The 21,802-nt window shown below is 35.1% G+C and overlaps 2 protein-coding genes and 1 long non-coding RNA gene across 4 annotated transcripts in view; 2 read left to right on the top strand and 1 right to left on the bottom strand.

Moving 5' to 3' along the window:
- Positions 1 to 21,802, top strand: part of LOC106399251 (protein GRAVITROPIC IN THE LIGHT 1) — an 84,412-nt gene that overhangs the window by 57,533 nt on the left and 5,077 nt on the right. The window lies entirely within an intron of this gene.
- Positions 332 to 8,787, top strand: LOC106399252 (protein trichome birefringence-like 41). Its single transcript, XM_048757041.1, has 12 exons — positions 332 to 707; positions 824 to 888; positions 1,164 to 1,267; positions 1,487 to 2,630; positions 3,298 to 4,465; positions 4,801 to 4,858; positions 5,881 to 5,922; positions 6,032 to 7,450; positions 7,642 to 7,816; positions 7,919 to 8,082; positions 8,155 to 8,313; positions 8,388 to 8,787. Exons 8-12 carry the CDS (start codon positions 7,203 to 7,205, stop codon positions 8,680 to 8,682), a joined length of 1,041 nt encoding a protein of 346 aa, XP_048612998.1. The 5' UTR covers positions 332 to 707; positions 824 to 888; positions 1,164 to 1,267; positions 1,487 to 2,630; positions 3,298 to 4,465; positions 4,801 to 4,858; positions 5,881 to 5,922; positions 6,032 to 7,202; the 3' UTR covers positions 8,683 to 8,787.
- Positions 9,069 to 10,908, bottom strand: LOC106423528. 2 transcript variants are annotated; one of them, XR_001284680.3, is made up of 6 exons: positions 10,665 to 10,908; positions 10,381 to 10,458; positions 10,181 to 10,266; positions 9,910 to 10,106; positions 9,414 to 9,832; positions 9,069 to 9,355 (listed from the first exon to the last, which is right to left on the bottom strand). It is a non-coding gene; the product is annotated as an uncharacterized LOC106423528 (long non-coding RNA). The 2 variants fall into 2 exon arrangements; XR_001284677.3 differs by having other exon boundaries at positions 9,069 to 9,832; positions 10,665 to 10,906.

Genomic DNA, 21,802 nt, shown 5'->3' with positions numbered 1-21,802 from the left:
TACTGCTAAATATATACAAAGTACATATTTGATTTCAAGATTTCTTACCAATATTTATCCAAAAAAAAAAGATTTCTTACCAAAACAAATATGGAATTATAGTTCATATATTTGACTCATAAACAAACAACAAAGTTATATACATAATATATATCTATATATATAAAAATATGTTTGTCTCTCTCCTGTGCGTCCACGTCGGATCCAGCCTGGAAAGTCCTTTCTTGATTGCGACACGTGTCCCTAGCCTCAATACGCAGAGTTTCATTAACTTCTTTATTTGTGTTTTGGGCTTATTTCGTTAAATTTCTATTCAATCTTAAAAGTTTTTGATTCTGATTAACGGACCTCTGGACTTTCTGCAATTTATTCCATTTATTTCACGCTGATAAACACAAACTAATAGGTTGCGGCGTTCTCATATTGTCGTCTTTGATAGATCTAGGGTTCGTACTCTTAAGCTGTGATTAAGTCATCAAACTCCAATGGAGGTTGTTAGAGGTTCTCCGTCTCAGTTATTCGTCTGGAATCACTGCGTCGGTCTCTTTTGTAATGTTTCGTTCCTGATTCATCTCCTCTGTTACGTTACGGTATTAAGTGTTCATCTCCATTACTAGCGCTCTTTACTCTTAAGACCTACGCCTCACGATTCCTCATTCAGTACTTCTCATCTCCCTTACAGACGGTGAAACTCGACCTATAAAATGGTATGAGTTCTTCCCATATACATCAGCCTATGATATCTTTGTGATATTTGTACTTTTTTGCAGTTTTTGTTTCTTTGATCGACTGGACGAATTTTTAACTTGGTGTGTGGTTACAGCGTTAGAAGAAAGAACAAGCGCTCTTCGGTGGCGTGTTTTCAGTTTGAATTTCTCGACATTTTTGGTAACCTGCTCTTGATCTTATATATTCTGAGATCTACAATCGTGTTATAGTGATTTCTGATTTTTTAATATTAACTTTCCATGAAATCAACATTTTCACTTTATTCCTACAATCTCAACCGCATTCTCATGCTGAATTAATATACAACAACCTTCCGCATTCCTCTGGTCACCTCTCTTGCACTATGTGGCTAGATTACGAATATGACTGCTCTATGATCAATCGCTAACACTACTCAAGAGTGAATTAAAACCTTTTTTTTTTTTTTTTTGCAGGTTTAACACAGTCAGAAAATCAAAGCTAACTAAGAGAATATATCCTCAATTAATTAGAAACTCATATCATATGTGGTTTATAATGGTTTGTCATCATAATCGTGGTATGTAAACGTTATACTAATTTCATAAGTCAGCCATCAAGTACTTTCTGGAATAGTTAATTTTGGTACAGAGTCATTTCAGGACTTAACATAGCTTAAGCAACTCTATTTCAAGCACTGTTAAAACAATGATGGTGTTATCTGGTTTACTTCTACAACAATAAAACGATATTTTTTATGATAACTGTACCTAATTTTTGCTTATTTCTTCCTGGTCAGATTGATACACACTCTAATGCGGAAGCTACTAAGAAATTTTGGATATGGTAAGCAGTCAACATGACAATCGATGCTCACCTCTGTTTCTTTAAATAAGCAAGCTTTTCCTTAAAAAGCAATTTGCCAAAGCACACAACACAAAAAAAAAATTCATTAACTGGAAGTCTGGAACCAGTGAGTTTGGCTTTACAAGGAACAATGTTCAAACAATGCTTATTCATACAATGTTTCTGTAATGACCCACTACTCCCACCACCTCCACTATCTCCACCATCCACACCATCTCCACCATCCCCAACTTCTTTAAAGAGAAAGAGAGAGAGAGAGAAAGAGAGAGAGAAAGAGAGAGAAAGCTCACCTGAGCTCGTCGCTGGAGCAACCGTGTGCCGTGATCACGTTGAGCTCGTCACCACCGTTCGCTGCAGCTTAGAATCGCCGGAAACCGCCATACAGTTCTTAGTTTCGTCCGTTTAGTAATTCGCCGATAACTCTCTAACCGTTGCGAATCTCGTGCATCCAAGACCATCATCGTGTTCCTCTCGTCAAGACGAAGCCGTAGACACCAACCGCGTCGCGATCGGAGCCTGGACGAAGCCGTACGCGCCCCCCGAAGATTCGCCTCTGCGCGCGCGTGAGTTCCACGCGCCGCCGCCGGACCACCGTCCTCCGCCGCAGCGCCACCGCCGGACCAACGTTCTTCGCCGCAACTCCGCCGTCGCCGCCGGCCAACTTTCCGGTAAGCCACCGCCGGATCTCCGTCGTCGCCGCCGGTGACCGACACCGGTGACTCGCCGGCGACTCGCCAACTCGGCCGAATCGACCCGGTGAGTCAACTCGGTTGACTCGGTTAACCGGTTGGTTAGCCGGTTTGAATTGATTTCAATTCGGTTAGGCTAAACCGGTCGGTTTAAATCAATTGGAAATCGGTTAGGATAAACCGGATTAATTAATTAAATAATTAATTAATTAATTAATTAATTAATTAATTAAATAATTAATCTTTGACCAGCGGGTTGACTTTTCCGTAAATACCCGTTTTAAACCGTTCGAAAGGCGTTCTGACTCGAAATTTCGATCTGATTTCAGATTTGGAGTCCATTTGAGCAGCTAGAGTTCATATATACCACTTCTCTTCATTGCTAAGGTGAGGGCTACTCCGTTAAATCCCGAGCTAGTTTAGTACTACCGTTATGGAAAGTTTAGTTTCGAAACATGATCCGTCTCTGTGAATCGAGTCTGTTTGAGAGTCTTGCTTGTTTATTATTATTATTGATTGTTAAACCGGAAATAGGATAATAGAGGATTCAACGGTTGATTGAAATGATTGATGTTAAGAATTGTTATATATATGTATATATATGCGAGTCCATGTTTTGGAGATTTGCGGGGTGCAGAGACGTTTGCACTGGCTGCCTATGTTTGAGGAGTTTTGCGGGGTGCAGAGACGTTTGCACTGGCTGCCATGTTTGTGGAGATTTGCGGGGGTACAGAGACGTTTGTACTTACGACGCCTTTGAGATTTGCGGGGTGCAGTGTGGACTACTGTGCTAGCGACGCCTGTAGAGTTATATATATTTATATCCTTATGAAGAAATGTGATATGCTATTATCGCATTGGTTGTATCATGTCTAGTCCACTAGACATATGTGATTGTTCTGTGTGGTGTAATAGGCACCGTGATTGTCTCATGCTAGAGCTAGGCCTACATAGTTGTAGTGCTATGAACTGAGTCAGTGGTTTGCGGTTTAGCATCCCATACCTCACTGGGCGATTCCCCTGTCGCTCACCCCTCCTTATTTCCCCCTTTCAGGTGAGACCGATGAGCAGGAGTGATTTTTCGGACCGGTGCTATTGGGCTTTTGGGCTTCTATCGTTTTATCGATTTTATCGTTATCGGGCCTCTAGGCCTTTGGACTTTTATCGTTATGGTATTTCGTATTTTGGATTCTTGGTTTATGTCGTACCTTATGTTTCGGATTTTATTTTATATTATGGAATTCATGCGTGGATGTGGACTTTCAAATATTTATATATGGATATTTCAGATATTTGTATTTATCGAAGTATTTTTACTATTTCGAAAGTGAGGGGTGTCACAATTTAGTATCAGAGCGGGTTCCGTCCCGGCTCCGACCCGGGATGGCGATTTTTGGAGACCTGGTTTTATTCGGTTTTGACGGTTTTAAACGATTTCAAAATATTTTCGGGGATTTGGGAATTTAAAAAAAAAAATATAAATAAATAAATAGCACCTTTCCGTTCGGTATCACTCCTTTCTAATCCAATTGTTTTTTTTATTGACTATGAGTTACTCATTGTCATCCGCTCTCTAGCTAACAGGATTTCGGCCATAGGTTCGACATATAGATGATGATGTCACAGTTGAACGGATTGCTCAGGTGTGTATCAGTTTCGTCAGCTTATGACATGAATTCGGGGACGAATTCCATATAAGTGGGGGAGAATTGTAATGACCCACTACTCCCACCACCTCCACTATCCCCACTATCTCCACCATCTCCACCATCCCCACCACTCCCACCATCTCCACCATCTCCACCATCCCCAACTTCTTTAAAGAGAAAGAGAGAGAGAGAGAAAGAGAGAGAGAAAGAGAGAGAAAGCTCACCTGAGCTCGTCGCCGGAGCAACCGTGTGCCGTGATCACGTTGAGCTCGTCACCACCGTTCGCTGCAGCTTAGAATCGCCGGAAACCGCCATACAGTTAAGCTTAGTTTCGTCCGTTTAGTAATTCGCCGATAACTCTCTAACCGTTGCGAATCTCGTGCATCCAAGACCATCATCGTGTTCCTCTCGTCAAGACGAAGCCGTAGACACCAACCGCGTCGCGATCGGAGCCTGGACGAAGCCGTACGCGCCCCCCGAAGATTCGCCTCTGCGCGCGCGTGAGTTCCACGCGCCGCCGCCGGACCACCGTTCTCCGCCCCAGCTCCGCCGTCGCCGTCGGCCAACTTTCCGGTAAGCCACCGCCGGATCTCCGCCGTCGCCGCCGGTGACCGACACCGGTGACTCGCCAACTCGGCCGAGTCGACCCGGTGAGTCAACTCGGTTGACTCGGTTAACCGGTTGGTTAGCCGGTTTGAATTGATTTCAATTCGGTTAGGCTAAACCGGTCGGTTTAAATCAATTGGAAATCGGTTAGGATAAACCGGATTAATTAATTAAATAATTAATTAATTAATTAATTAATTAATTAATTAATTAATCTTTGACCAGCGGGTTGACTTTTCCGTAAATACCCGTTTTAAACCGTTCGAAAGGCGTTCTAACTCGAAATTTCGATCTGATTTCAGATTTGGAGTCCATTTGAGCAGCTGGAGTTCATATATACCACTTCTCTTCATTGCTAAGGTGAGGGCTACTCCGTTAAATCCTGAGCTAGTTTAGTACTACCGTTATCGAAAGTTTAGTTTCGAAACATGATCCGTCTCTGTGAATCGAGTCTGTTTGAGAGTCTTGCTTGTTTATTATTATTATTGATTGTTAAACCGGAAATAGGATAATAGAGGATTCAACGGTTGATTGAAATGATTGATGTTAAGAATTGTTATATATATGTATATATATGCGAGTCCATGTTTTGGAGATTTGCGGGGTGCAGAGACGTTTGCACTGGCTGCCTATGTTTGAGGAGTTTTGCGGGGTGCAGAGACGTTTGCACTGGCTGCCATGTTTGTGGAGATTTGCGGGGGTACAGAGACGTTTGTACTTACGACGCCTTAGAGATTTGCGGGGTGCAGTGTGGACTACTGTGCTAGCGACGCCTGTAGAGTTATATATATTTATATCCTTATGAGGAAATGTGATATGCTATTATTGCATTGGTTGTATCATGTCTAGTCCACTAGACATATGTGATTGTTCTGTGTGGTGTAATAGGCACCGTGATTGTCTCATGCTAGAGCTAGGCCTACATAGTTGTAGTGCTATGAACTGAGTCAGTGGTTTGCGGTTTAGCATCCCATACCTCACTGGGCGATTCCCCTGTCGCTCACCCCTCCTTATTTCCCCCTTTCAGGTGAGACCGATGAGCAGGAGTGATTTTTCGGACCGGTGCTATTGGGCTTTTGGGCTTCTAACGTTTTATCGATTTTATCGTTATCGGGCCTCTAGGCCTTTGGACTTTTATCGTTATGGTATTTCGTATTTTGGATTCTCGGTTTATGTCGTACCTTATGTTTCGGATTTTATTTTATATTATGGAATTCATGCGTGGATGTGGACTTTCAAATATTTATATATGGATATTTCAGATATTTGTATTTATCGAAGTATTTTTACTATTTCGAAAGTGAGGGGTGTCACAGTTTCTTTCATGTTACTTGGGAAGAATTACTTGATTGACTATCTCACAAGTGACTCTTTTTCCTCAGGGATATTATTCACTGCATCAGATGGAGGATTTTATTAATCAGGTCCTATGATACAACACTCTTTTTAACATGATTTTCTACCTCTTTGTACCTGGTCTTTTCTTACCTAAGCGATAGCTCACGAAATATGTGTTTAATCGAAATCTTATAGCATGTGTTGGCTGAAGAACACCAGTCTAGAAAAAGTGAAAACTATGAGATGGTGTCACTTAATGGAAGGATGTAGGAATATCCATCGAGAAACCATGAACTCAAGTGGTTCTCCAACAAGGGATGTCATGAAAATACCTTTTGAACTGAGGCTTACTCATATGTACTTTTTTATTGTTTTGTCTTATACAGTATATTATCTCTAAAACAAATCAATGAAACATTGTCAAGACAATGTGTTTATGGTGTCTGCTTACTTCCAATAAATCATATTAAAATATAATAAAACAATCATAGAAAACCTTTGTAAATCAAGGAAATACAAGAAACTAGAAAATAATGGAGATTGACAAGCCTTTTGTAATTAACTGTTGCCTAATTTTTCATCAAGAACACAATGAAAAACATATCATGTCGGAGATATAGTATTATTCACAAACAATGACTACCAAACAGGCAAATAACTTGAATATTACTTGGAAAATTGCAGGAGTACAAGACCAATAACTACATGTTTCATGTTATCCCAATAACATTGAAAACCGGTGGGACTCATGCTACCAATATAAAAAATGACTAAATTCGTTTTCATTGTTTGAGCAACGTATGTAATCGCATGGTTTCCATATACCTTCTCTGATTTCTTGATAAAATTCAAACATTACTTTAAGTTCTTCTGAATTACAAATCCATTTTTGAAGTACGTAGTGAATAAAAGGTTAATAGTAGTAATTGTGGAAAAATCCAAAAAATAATACAACTTCCTATATTTTAAAAATGTGTTCATCGGCACACAAAATCCATCCTACAACTTAATAAAAAAACTGTCATAACCATAATACAAACCTGAACATAAACAAACAAACTATATAAAATTCATGTAAAAGAAAAATCTGATTACGATCACCTTAAGTCAAACCAAAATGATTATTAAAAATAATAGGATCTCAGAATTCTATTCATTTTTTATTTGTTTGTAATATAGTTTTTAATCTATAATGTGTTACAAATGTTTCATAAAATCAATATAAATTCATATAAAATAGTTTTTATTATAAATTTCCGCCTGTAGGGCGGAGCGACCCTAGTATATATATATAGATTTGTGGGTGTATAAAATCCCAGGTGAGTATTTGAATCTCTCTTTATCTCTCGCTCTCGTCTGTGCTGAAATGGTTTTACAGGATAACGCCATTTCTTATGGCTCTGCATTAGTTTTATCGCTGCTCCTCCTCCTTCCTCTTCTTGCAAAGGGATGTGATATGTTCACGGGTCAGTGGGTGAAGGATGCTTCCTACCCTCTCTACGATCCATCCACGTGTCCATTCATAAGACGCAAGTTCGCTTGCAAGAAAAATGGACGGCCGGATCTCGACTACCCTACCTTCAGATGGCAACCACAGGGATGCAAATTAGCATGGTATCACCAGTTAATCTATAATACCTTTTTAATTCTTTCTTTGTTGTTGTTTCTAAATGTTTTGCATCAAATGTATCATTTTTAATATATAACACACACAGAAGCCAGCAAATTTCTTGATTTTAACGTTAATTATCATTTATCACACTTGCCTTAAGAAGCCACCGTTATTTTACTGTTTTGTTGTGTAGGTTCAATGGAGTAGATTTTTTGCAGAAAAATAGAGGGAAGAAGATAATGTTTGTAGGTGATTCTCTTAGCCTAAATCAATGGCAGTCTTTGACATGTATGCTCCACTCTTCTGTTCCCAAGTCTCCCTATACTATGACCACAGAAGGCACTACTATCTCAACCTTCACATTCCAGGTAATAATAATACACTCGTTCTGGTTACGTAAAATATATCTGTCAAATAGAAAACTGGGATGAGTTAAACCAAACTAAACAATAAATGCTTAATGTTTTCAGGAGTATGGAGTTGAAATAAAGTTTGATAGGAATCCGTATTTGGTAGATATAGTGAGTGAGAAGATTGGGAGCGTGATGAAGCTTGATTCGATCAACGATGGAAAGAATTGGTTAGGAATGGATACACTGATTTTCAACACTTGGCATTGGTGGAGCCGTAAATCGTAATTCTTCACTTTGCTTATTCTTGGCTTAATTAAATCACTAGAAGTTTATGCTCGAATTGTTTTGGGCAGATGGGATTGTATTCAAATAGGAAGTAACGTCACAAAAGACATGGACCGCATGGCGGCATTCGAAATTGCACTTGGAACTTGGGGCAAATGGGTCGATACCGTGGTAGATACTAGGAAAACAAGAGTATTTTTCCAAGGAATTTCACCATCTCATTACAAGTAAGGTGTTATACACATTTTCTTAATCGGCAATCAATCAGATATTTTAAACTTTCATTTTATTTGTTTGGTAGTGGATCTCTATGGGGTGAACCAGCTGCACATAGTTGCGCGGGACAGACGGAACCACTTTGGGGGACAAATTATCCAGGAGGATTGCCACCAGAAGTTGGAGTTTTGAAGAGAGCACTTGGGAAAATTACCAAACCGGTGACTTTGCTAGACATTACTATGCTTTCATTGCTTCGGAAAGATGGTCACCCTTCCATTTACGGTATAGGCGGCCGAACCGGCAATGACTGCAGCCACTGGTGTCTCTCTGGCGTACCAGATACTTGGAATGAGATTCTTTACAATTATATGCTTTAGTAAGAAACATTTAAATATAGGAAAACAACATTATAACATATTTGTTATTGCGTTTGATTCTACATTTGAATCTGAATAAAATAAAGGTCCGTTTCTAATAGACTACATATTTGTTATTGTGTTTGATTCTACATTTAAGTAGGACTCCATAATTCGACTTATTAAGGAACACATAAATATAAAATATGCATTCGACGAGTGAAGTCAAAGAGGGGGTAGTGAGGTTGAGAAAGGGGATGGATGGTGTGCGACCCAAGCAAGTAGATCGGATGATTAGAGGCAGACTACGAATTCGTTAGATTAATAACTTCCATTACGAACAAAACACGTATGAAATTACAAAATTTTCAAGCAATCTCTATATTAATTAGATAACAATGGAATACTGAACGTGAATTAAGAATCATATTCATGCGTTAGCTATGTCTCAAAGCCAGACAACCATGGAGAAATCACAATGGTCTTTGCATGAGCACCCAATCTCTTACGGTGAAATTCTAAGTAACAGAATGTAAACTATTACAGATAATGACAAAAAGGGTCCTTAGCTCAGTGGTAGAGCATTTGACTGCAGATCAAGAGGTCGCCGGTAGGGCCCTTTATGTTTTTATTCTTTTTCCCTTTCGAAACTGTATTCTGCTCATTCTACCTTTAGTCCCTTGAAAATATTCATCTGTACATCCTAATGTTAGAATGCAAGATCAATTCTAGAAGAGCTACAAGTGTCATACCTGTACCATGGTCTCAAAACTCTTTGCTGGTCTTGTTTTCAGCTTTCACTGACCCTGCAACAAATAGCAGGAAACAATCAGCCACATATATTCTTACCAAAGGAAGTCATCTTTTCCTTCTGGTGATTAGATATATATTTTGGAAGAAAAGCTGTGGATTTAAAAGGAAACACATAGAGAGAAAATTCTTTAACAGCAACAAAAGGCAAATTAGAGCATGAAACAGATCAACAATCCTTCATTATTATACTGTACTTTACAGGCTTCACTGTATGTGATGCTGCTGCGTCTTTGGTTCTGTCTCGGTTGTTTTATCTCTATGGCGACGCCTTGATCCCTCTTCCGAGGCATAGAACTGAGCATAGTCCATCTCTACAACCCAGCTACATATGATTTCCCTCCAGATATAGCAGTGACACCTGTGAAAGAAAATGTTCAAAAAGGACTCTTTACATCATTCAAGTTTGATAATTGTTCAAAAAATAAGAATGCATACCTGAATCTCAATTTTTTTTATTTTTTTCCTGAATCTCAAATTATGGCTAGGTTCAAAGTATCAGCGACATAAACATTCCCTTTATCATCCATTGTGACTCCTTTTAGGATGATTAAAACGAGCCTCCTCGCTATGTTTTCCATCAGCATGTCCCGTTTTACCTTGAAATGATCCAGCCACCAATCTTCCCTTGCTGTCTGCACACACATATTATAAACAAAGTCGAAACAATCTCCAACAGTATAAAACATACTGAGACCATTTTATTTACAGTGGGATAAGGGAGGAGTGATTTTGATGATGTTGCTACTAAGTTGATCGACCAAGTAACCATTCTCAAACTCAAGAACATTTGATCTGCAGGTTGAGAAACAAATACATGAGACGCATGTTTACAGAACAAGAAACAATCAAGCTAGCAACATCAATCTCCCTCAAGGAAAAAATATCAAAACCAAATTGAGCAATCACCTGATTGGAAAAATGTTTTAGAGGGTGATGATCCTGTAATCCACTTGAGAACCGAGGACATGTGCTTAACCAACGAACCTGGTTTCCATTTACAGCAAATATGACATCAAACTCAACAGCGAGTTCATACGAAGAATAAAGAGTAAGTTAACTACCAATTTAATTACCAACTATAACTAAACTGATTACTAGGAAAGTGAGTGAGCAGAAAAAAAGCACCCAAATCAATCATTGCTGATCAGAAATTTATAAAAAAATCAATAAAAACTAAGGTGGTAATTTACCAGCAGGAGGAGCAGCTTGAGCTTAGAAGCTGTGAAGGAAAGTAAAGACGATGAATAAAGTAAACAAAGTCTTTAAAAGACCTCTGAGATTCTCCCATCTGTTTCCTGTAGCTTCACGAGTACAAGTTATGTTCGAATCGAACCCTAGACAGAATCGAACCAGAATGTGCAGATGGGAACAGTTCTTTTCCAAAGCAGTAATGTACTAAATTACTAATGTTACTCTGTTCTTTTCTTGTGGAAATGACCTTTGTGGTTACCAGTGTTTAAAAAATGGTAATTATTGCTGATTCTATTACTAGGCCCCTTCTATAGGGCCATTACTGAGCCCATTAATGGTCCTACTTTGGATGCGTCCGATAGATGGTGCTAACTGCTTACCCAGTACCCACTATACGTCCTGAAGAAAAGACGAAATCATCATCAAACAAGTAATAATATGAGGATATAAGCCTTAGATAGATAGAGTGTCCACGTAGGCGAAAATAATCGGCCAATAAAAAACTATATTTTTGCCATGTCACCTCCTCTATTTGTTTTTACAAAATAATCTTTTAACTTTTTATTTAAGCAATTATAACCGAAATTTTTTTTTTGTGAAATATACTATTTATATAAATATAATTATATTTTTAATTTACATAATAGTTTGTAAAAAAATATTTAGTGTAAATAATATCATAATTTTATAAAATACTAAAATAAATTGGGTTGGTTTTCAACTTTCACAAATAAAAAGTATTATTTGTAAACTTAGAAAAAAATATATCAAGAATATTATTTTTCAGGAGAGAAAATAAAAAAATACATCGGAGACAAATCCATCTCTATTATAAAATTCCTCTATTTTAGAGAAAAAAAAAATAGAGGAATACATTGGAGATGGTCTAAGGCATGGCCGACGTAAATGATCGACGTTGAGATTTCAGCTTTTCTGATTCTTACTATTATAATGTTTCAATATAATTTGAATATTCTATTTGCTTTATAATATAATAGTTTAAAAGTATTTTTTTTTGTTTCACTATATAAATTGTTTTTATATTTCAATATAACTTTATACTTATTGGATATTGTGTGGCCAATTAAATTATGTAAATTAATGTGTAAATGATCAAATTTATATATTAAAAATGACAGTTTTCTAAAGTAATAACTTTTAAATATTACAGATTTTAATTAAAACTGGAGGATATAAGCTCAGATAGAGTGTCCACGTAGGCGAAAATAATCGGTCAATAAGAAATTATATTTTTGTCATGTCACCTCCTCTATTTGTTTTTACAAAATGATCTTTTAACTTTTTACTTAAACAATTATAACCAAAAATATTTTTTAGAGAAATATATTATTTATATAAATATAGTTATATTTGTTTATTTACATAATAGTTTGTAAAGAAATATTTAGTGTAAATAATATCATAATTTTATAAAATACTAAAATAAATTGGGCTGGTTTTCAACTTTCACAAATAAAAATTATTATTTGTAAACTTAGAAAAGAATATATCAAGAATTTTCCTTTTTAGAAGAGAAAATAAAAAAAAAATACATCAGAGACAAATTCATCTCTATTATGAAATTCCTCTATTTTAGAGAAAAAAAATAGAGGAATACATTGGATATGGTCTAAGGCATGGCCGACGTAAATGATCGACGTTGAGATTTCAGCTTTTCTGATTCTTACTATTATAATGTTTCAATATAATTTGAATATTCCTTTTGTTTTATAATATAATTGTTTAAAAGTTTTTTTTTTGTTTCACTATATTAATTGTTTTTATATTCCAATGTAACTTTATATTTATTGGATATTGTGTGGTCAATTAAATTATGTAAATTACTGTGTAATTGATTAAATTTATATATTAAATGACAGTTTTCTAAAGTAATAACTTTTAAATATTGCAGATTTTAATTAAAATTGATTACAGTTTGAAACATATAGAGTAATCTATAAACTAACTCTATATAGATATGAGGACAAAATTGTAAAGTGGTACCACCTCGAATTTCTCTCATTCTGTGCATTCCTAATTGAAAGGAGATAATCAACATCTAATATTATGTTACTCTCAGTATATTAGAAATTGTCGAACCGTAAACCAATTAAGGATGATGTAAGGAAGACATAAAGATGTATTTCCAGATATCACAAATACATAATCAATTGACAACAACTTAATTATGTCCAGCGTAGGACAACAGAGAAGAGTTTTCATACCTTCTAATATTATAACATCTCACTATATTAGTGCCTAAATCAGTTTTCTCTAGCACAAATACTCACTCCATTCTTGGAGTTTAAATTTTTCTATCTGGTGATATTAGTAGTTTGATCCCAAAAAAAGAAACGGTCGAACTGTACATTGTAATTAGAGAAAGAAAACAAACAAAAATCAACCGAAGACTTTTAAGGTATGTGAAACAAAAATTAGAAATAACAATTCTCTGCAATTAAAGAATAAGGCAATACAATTGTAAAAATACAAAATAAATCAAAAAATATACACAGAGAGAAAGATTTAGTAAAATAAAATCATAATATAATTTCTAAAATTGATAGTGCTCAGTTACACTAAAAAGTCTAAATTTACAACATACACAGTTTTATTTACATCATTAAACTTATTATCTAATTAAAATGATTCTAAAATAGTGCCAGCATTAAGAGTTAGAAAATATACGATAAAATATAATACATAACGTTAAAAATACATTATCACTGATCACTAAAAAATCATGTTAGTAGTAATAAAAATGAAATGACAACACATTTATTAAAACCATAGAACGGCACACAACAAGATGTTATTAAATATATAAAATACAAATTAAATTTGCTCACCGCAAACACACATAAAAATGAGACATCATATTTGGATATATTTAAATAAATAATTTTAAATATATTATATTCTTGATAATTTTAAAATTACTTAAAAAGAAAATAAATTATTAAAATATTAATATACAAATAAAACTAAAGCAATATTTTGTAACGTCAAAATAATAAATGAATAAAAAATATTTATGTTAATAAAATAGATTTTAGATTTTAAAGACTTCTAATTCATGTAATATTACAAAATTCAAAATTTGTTTATTACAATTAATATTTCACCATTAGATATATTAAAATAATATTCTAGATCGATATTCAATTGTCAGTTTTCAACTATTACAGGTAAAAAAATATTATTAAGTACGCTTTTTTTTTTTGAAAAGGGGGTTGTGTATTTTAAATAGATTACTGGAGTACCTTTTATTTTCGTGAATTTATTCGAGATGAGATTCTGATCTTTTAAACTAAGATAATTTATATTCTATACATAATTATATTTTTTTTACATAACTCTAAAATCTCGGACTTGATTCTTCATATTTTATTAGTTAATTGTGTTACATATAATAGAAATATTTACTTCAAATTAAAAATATATAAAAAAAATCAAATTTAAAAATTAGTTATATATAATTTAATATACAAAAATTCACATGCAAATAAAAATAATAAATGTAACAAATTTAAATATATTATCCGCGCGTAGCGGAGAAATGATCTAGTATATATAACGAAGCTCTTTCCTATCTTTTTAAGGCATCGTCATCAGCAGATGTGGGCCCCACTTTATATTGGTTTGGTTTGGTATCTAACTAATGTCCTTTGTTTAATTTGAGTTTTGAAAAAGTGTTTCAAAAAAAAAGTGTTTCAAAAAAAAAAAGTTTAATTTGAGTTTTATTTTTTACGGTTTAATTTTTTTTCCATACGATTCTCTTAAGGTATGTTACCGACCACTACGTTTTTGTCTTCAAATAGGTTAGGGTTTTAGGGTTATCGTTCTTTCACTCTTCTTCACCCTCGTCATTCCTCAAAACTCGGTCTGTAAACCCAAAGTTTTCTCTTTACAACTCTTAACCTCCCCTAACATAGATTCAACGTATTCTACTTAATTCCCCATTAATATGACTAGAATTCTTGTCTGCGCTATGCACGGATTGTACCTTATAAACTTATTTTACATCTTTATTATTATTATTTTTGAAACTCATTTTACATCTTTATATATTTGAATATTTTATACCATTTTACTTTTCAAAAAATTAAAATGTCTAAGGTAATGTGTAACATATGGTGATGGATTTGAGTTTTCATTGTGATTTTTTGAACTGATAAAATTTACTTTGTTTTTTATTTTACATTTATGTAATTTCTCAGCTGTTATTTTTTTGATCGGGTGTTAATTATAAGTCTATTGACTATTTTAAAATAGAAGAAATAGTATATAATATTGTTTGGTAAATGTTTCATCCAAAAAATTGTATATCCATCAAATATAAAATATTTAAATTTTTGTTTTAATCCAAATTTTTAATGCTCTTATACTTTGAAAAAAAAACTGTTTTAACTTAATAGTTTGATTTGTTTTTTTTTTAAAAATTATTCATATCACCAAACTACTGAAAACAAATATATAAGTTTAGTTTTATTATATATTTTAAGTTATCTCTCAGCTAAAATTTTACTATTTATTTTATAACATTTTTGGAATAAATTATTTGTATATGTTTATACATTATTTGATTTTAAAAACTATTTGTTTCATCATTGTTTTGTGCCAATTTGAATTAATGATTCATTTAACTTTCTTAATTATATAGTATAGATGTAACAAAATTATCTGAAAGTGGAACATATTTTTTAAATGATAGAGTAGACATAATTTTTTTTAAGGAAGTTGTGTTGGAGGTGAGAAAATCATCAAGGAGGTGTGGTAGTTAGCTTCGCTCACTGTTGTTTAGAGTCAAGTTTGAGAAACTGGTGTTCATGTTATTACCATATTTATCTTTCTTGCCTGCTTTTATTACTTGCCCAATCGATGTGCTTCTAAAACAGATTTTGCATTCAAACGGAACTTTATTGGTTGGTTCAAGCGTGCTCACATTACTTTTCAAGTATGCTAAATCATTTTAAGATCTTAGTAACTATGACCATGCTAAATCATTTTAAGATCTTAGTAACTCTGACCATCTGGAGCCAGGACTTTGGGATGCAACTTATTGGGAATGCTTGCTCGAGCTGAATTACTTGATTTTCGTTTGATGTAAAACTCTTTAGATATATTAAGATGCATGGAAAATACACCTTTCAATGTTAACCTTTAGGGCATTCTACTTACATTGAATAAACTATCCTATCATGTGCTGCCCCTTTCCAATGTTGTAGGTTCTCAATGGTCTACTTAGTAGAAGCAGTCCCTATGAGATTGGAGTGTCATAAGCTCCGGTAATCCTGCCAGAGCTTCATCTTCTCCAGCTTATCCTGCTCAAGGAAACAGTTCACGAATGTACACATTAGACCATATGCAATAAGATTTTTAGGCAGGTGATAACCAATTTTACTTAAAGCTAATACATCAATTAAATTTAAAGCTAAAGCTACAAAATCTACAGGTTAATTTTTTTAAAAAAAAATTAACCAAAAGATCCAAAGCTACATCCTATATCATTCAACCCCATCATATAGAGATGAAGAACGAAAGAAGAGAAAAAACAATAGAAAGAGCCTCAAAGAATTCACTTTTCTTTGTCATCGGCATGGCGTACGGAAACGTTGGATACACAGCTTCTAAGCTCTGAACTTTCTGGTTCGCGTAATTTCTGGAATCCATGAACACTCTCGGCTCTGGCTGAAACCAAAAGCTGGGATTTAGTCAACTCAATAATAGTTTTTGAACCATGCCATATGGCAGTTGGGAAGAATGACTTCTGCGAAAAGATATATGTTATCCTTAAATTGAGTGTCCTAAGTATCACAATCTTTCTTCAAGTTATTTTTAAAATGTATCACAAAGTCTTTTGCCATGTACACACTCTCTGGCTCAAATTTGTCGAATCCGACCTTCTTCAAAGCCACTATCCTCCAAGTTCCAGTCTCTCGCGCACGGAAGACACTATGGTTCATCCATTTTCAAATCTTTAATATCTCCAAAAAGGAAAAAAACAGAGCTAATAATTTTCCATTAACTCCAAAAGTTCAGACGCAAGCACATTCAAATGTATTCATAACATAACATAATGAAAAATAAATGAGCTAAAAATGCAAAATATTGTACTTGATTGGGTTGTCGAGCTCTTGCGCAGAGCTCCATGGAAATAAACGTGTTACCATGGTGGTAATCGTTCCCTTCACCATTTTCTCTTGATTTCGGACATGAAACCAATCAAAGCTCAATGGAAATGAAAATCTCAGAGAGAATTTTTGTAACTATAAATGTCGTAACCTTGTTATTTTTTCAAAAGCATCAGATCGAAACTGGACCCGCCTGTAGATAGCTTCGCCAGAAAAGTTGCTTAGCCACGCATGCATGGAAGCCGGTGGCGACCAACCGTGAGGGAAATTTTGGCTGCGGAAGGATACATCAGCATATTTATATGGAGCTAGTAGAATTAGTGGAAGATGGCAGTTACAGATCTAGGTAACTAAGGAAATGATAAGATTTATGATGACTATTGATTTTTCTTTAAACTGTAGAGAAGGGATAGAGAAAAAACATGGGAAGGTGAAGAAAAAGATCGGCTGAATAAATGTGGGTCATATTTAATCTCTTGGAAATTTGTTGTTTAAAGAAAATGGGCTTCGTTGTAATATGATTAGAGAACGGGTTTCGACTAAGGTTGGATTTTATTGAGGCTTGTTAAACTAAAAGTGATGTGTAACTTTGATTGGATAGGAATATTTTTGCTGATGTGGCATAGCTTAGGAGTCTCTAAATTTGTTCTTTTTATATAGCAGAGATTCTCATTTAATCCAGTAATAATGTAAACCTCTCTGTTTCCTTCATTTGATATATAAATTGGAGAGGATTGCGGGTGGGATGAATCTTCACAATCACTTTCGATTCATCTTCCATATCAAGCATACAAAGATCCTTTGATAAAGTCGTCCTCCGATGCTTTGAAGAGGCAGGTGACTAACTATATGCTTCAGGAAGATTAAAATCATCAGAAGGTACAAACTTTTTAAAAAACAACGAGATTCGGTTCTTTACTATTTAATTCAATCTCATATTCCTTATTAATCTTTTGATGACTCCATCTGCAGGGAGCTTGATCGTTTTTCTTTTCATTGGGTTTGCAGCATTTTGTTTTTGTATCTTTCTGGTTTTTTTTCCTCGGTTATGTTTGATATGTTTACTGATTCAGAGTTTGGTCTGATTCTACGCTTCTGGTTCGATAGATGAGCAAACAAATGAATTAGAACCATTGATTTGATCGAGTGGAGGCAGAGCGTCTGAAGCTTTGATGCATCATCGAGAAAAATCTTTTGAGTCTTAGAGAGTTTCAGAGTTGGGAACAGATTTAAGACGATAAAGGCAAGGATGATGATGAAGAGTCAAGGCAAGCCAAACCTAGCCAAATTCTACGGTGATATTTCTTTGTTTCTTTGAAATTTTAATTTCTTACACAGACGACTGTGACCTATTCTCAACTTATGATTTGCGGTTACAGCTACAGAAGCAATACGAACTCATAAGCAACGTACTTTCAGGTATGTTTTTTTTTTAGATTCCAACCCACAAACCACCTTGGTTTCTTGATCCATACTCTAGATCTTATATTCTGCAATCTTTCAGTCAGTCGTCTGTTATTTTATGGATTGTTAGAGCCTGTGGTTTTGATTTTTTTCCATAGAATTGTGTTGTCTACAACTTTGTGCAAATTATATATATATATATATATGATTTATTGGAGATTGATTTTTTGGCCCAGCTTGATACACACTTAAGGAAGTCACAGAGTCATCGAGTCAGTCATGGAATATGCTGCCAATAAAAAGTAAAGAAATACCTTTTTGCACTTGCTCATACCCAATATACCAATACGAGAATCATCATTAACCATTAACCCACTTGCAGACATTTACATAAACGAAACTTACAAACAAACGAGAATCATCATTAACAATGGACAGAGTTAAACATAACATGCATACCCATCAACCAAAAAGCAATCAAATCGCAAACCCCTCAACCTAAAAGCAATCAAATCGCAAACCCATCAACCTAAAAATAACCAAATCGCAAACCCATTAACCTAAAAGTAATCAAATCGCAAAGAAAGGAGAGTCGAGATGAAGCGACCTGAAGCGAATCGAAGACAGAGTGAGAGACGGAGAGGAGAGTCTAGATGGAGAGACACAGCTCGAGAGATGAAGAGACGAGGCGGAGAGACACTGCTCGAGAGATGGAGAGACGAGGCGGAGAGACACTGCTCGAGAGATGGAGAGACGAGGCAGAGAGACACTGCTCGAGAGATGGAGTCAAGACTCGAGAGACATACGGAGACCAATTGTGATTTCAGATTTTTTTCCCCAAATACTAACCCTAGATATTTTTAGAATATGGGCGTATTTGGGCGGCCCATGTCCATTTGGTTTTGTCCATTGGACTTTGGGCATATCTAGGCATAGTCCATTTGGACAGAAAATATCTCGGGCAGATTTGGACGTGACCATATTAGTCCATATCGATTTGGACATGGGCCACCCATGGACAATGTGCCCAATTGACATCCCTAGCTGTGGGATGTTGTACCGTTACTGCAAAGCTATGGGAGAAGGGCTCCATCAGGAGGACATGGTGTTGAGGAAAGCCATAGAGAAAACAAAAAAGAGGGTGATGAAGTAACAGAGAATCTCCTGGACATTGACCCGCTAGAAAACATGGGTAGAGATGATGTTTTCAAGTGTAGAAGAATAAAGAAAGAAAAACTTCAAAGGATAAGGTAAAACCCAATCTTTACATTTTTCCATCTACTTTCGTTTGATGAAAACTTGATCCATAGGTTTATTTGTTTGAATATATTTGAATTAATGGCAGGAAGAGTTGAAGACCATGCCAAGTGAACCACTAAGACTACCAATATTGTTGATGAGAAGGTCGATATGTTTGCCATTGGTGTACTGGTTCTAGAAGTCATAACCAGTCGTAGAGCTGTTGATACAACAGAAGCCATGTCAGGGGTGGTTGTGAATGCGTGCTATTTTCAGGATCACACAGCCCCCTCATACCTCAACGAACTCATCCGCCACGGGAAACTCCTAATGGAGTGAGTAGAAACAATCAAATAAAACTTAAATGTCTGGTAACTAATGAGCTTATGCCTTGCCTTAGTCCCCCTTGATTGAGTTTTGCTTTTTAATATTCTCCATTGGTTGCTTCTTTTATTTCGTCAACCAAACGGTGAATATCACCTAGATGTGTCTCTATGTTATTCTATTGATCTTTGTTCAGGTTCAAACCCCGAAAGAGTTGTCAATATTCTACAAAGTTCATATAGTTTTAACCTAAGCATAAAACCCCACTAGCAAAGAAACTCTCAGATTAAAAAGCGTTAAATATATGGACCTTATTAGCAACAAGCTCTGTTTCCTTATGATCCTCTACGCTCTTTTTTTAATGTTCGTTCATCTTAGGAAAAATATAAATTTATTTTTGCTTCGTACATGGTTAAGTATAAATCATTGTTTCAATTATAATTCTGGAGACATTATCATTAATGAAACTCTGGGGCTAATAGTGTGTCCCACTAAAACAAGTACTAACCCAAAAAGAGTTTAAGATATTGTCATCGCTTTTGATTACGCTCGGTTAACTCATGTTACAAAGATAATTTATCAAAATTGTTATCTCAAGTCTATCAACAATCATACTATTATATTTGTTTCCTTCTTTTACTTTGTTTCGCACTTTCCCGGCTTCATTTTTAAAACTGTGTCCAAAACAACAACTCAGATATGTTTCTATTCTGGCGTTTGTTATATTATCTTCTACACAATACCCATGACTAATATATCTACACGTGTGTGATGCATTAAGTTACGTATAAGGATTTGATTAATAAGCATGGTTAAACCTCCTGTAGATCTCCGAACAATAGAACCAATGTGCATAGCAAACATAAGAGCAACCCATAATAAACCACTTCAACTAAACAAATCAATCCACAACACTTGCTATAACATTTTTCAAGTTTTACAACACATCTAATTGTCAACAACACCGCGGTTGCGCGGAGCCCCTAGTAAATAGAAAACAAGAAGGAAAAAAAGCTGAAACAGATCAGAAGCGCTTGTTGCACACAAAAAATAAAAAATAAAAAATAAAAATCAGAAGCACTTCAACGATTTGTCTAATCAACATCAATACCTCCTTTTTACTCTCTATTGTCTTCTAGGTAAATAAACAGTACTACTCCATATATATATATATATATATGTGTATGTGAATAGAAAACCACTCTATTGTATCAAAGTATCAAATAAAGGGTAATCTAAAGGGAAGCCTACATGTACTAGCCTCGCTCATTGCTCTCAATTTTTCTTTTGAATATTGAAATTCAGTTGTCTCAACTTATTTTTCCATTATCAGCTCCACTCCCTACATGTATTCATAACTCAGAAGAGTATGGGGCTGTTTGTTTCACCATTTGTCATTTCCATCCAGATGATTCATTTGTATGATCTATTCAAATGATCCATTCAGATTTTTGTGATTGTTTGTTTGTCCATCCACATAGCTCATCTAGATGAATCATCTAAATGGATCTTATGTTTGTTTCTTTATTTTTATTTCCATTCAAATGAGTTTAGTAAAGAAATTAACAAAATATCCTTATGTTGATTTAATCATATGTTTAATATTAATTTTAACTATATTACATTTAATTATTTAGTTTAATATATTTACATTAGAATTATTTCAAAATTAACGAGTTTTCTTTTTGCGGTTTGGGCGGGAAAACAAGTTTTTTCGGTTTTAGCGAGAAAACTCATTTTTTATGTTTTGGCGGAAAACAAGATTTTTCGGTTCTGGCGGGAAAACGATATTTTTCGGTTTTGGCGGGAAAATACAAATTTTTGGTTTTGGCGAGAAAACAGGTTTTTGCGGTTTTGGCGGGAAAACACGTTTTTGGCGAGAAAACACATTTTTGCGGTTTTGGAGGTAACCACGTTTTTGCGATTTTTGGCGGAAAAACTCATTTTTTGCGATTTTGGCGGAAAAACGCGTTTTTGCGGTTTTGTCGGGAAAACACGTTTTTGGCGGGAAAACGCATTTTTTGCGTTTTTGGAGG

This window comes from Brassica napus, chromosome C5 (genome assembly GCF_020379485.1).
Source record: "Brassica napus cultivar Da-Ae chromosome C5, Da-Ae, whole genome shotgun sequence".
Taxonomy (NCBI): Eukaryota; Viridiplantae; Streptophyta; class Magnoliopsida; order Brassicales; family Brassicaceae; genus Brassica; species Brassica napus.
This window is presented reverse-complemented; position numbering and strand designations above follow the sequence as displayed.

Coding starts and splice junctions, on each gene's coding strand:
- LOC106399252 (XM_048757041.1), top strand. CDS start 7,203: ATGGTTTTACAGGATAACGCCATTTCTTATGGCTCTGCATTAGTTTTA. Junction 7,451..7,641: donor CAGGGATGCAAATTAGCATG/GTATCACCAGTT, acceptor TTTGTTGTGTAG/GTTCAATGGAGTAGATTTTT. Junction 8,314..8,387: donor ATTTCACCATCTCATTACAA/GTAAGGTGTTAT, acceptor TTTGTTTGGTAG/TGGATCTCTATGGGGTGAAC.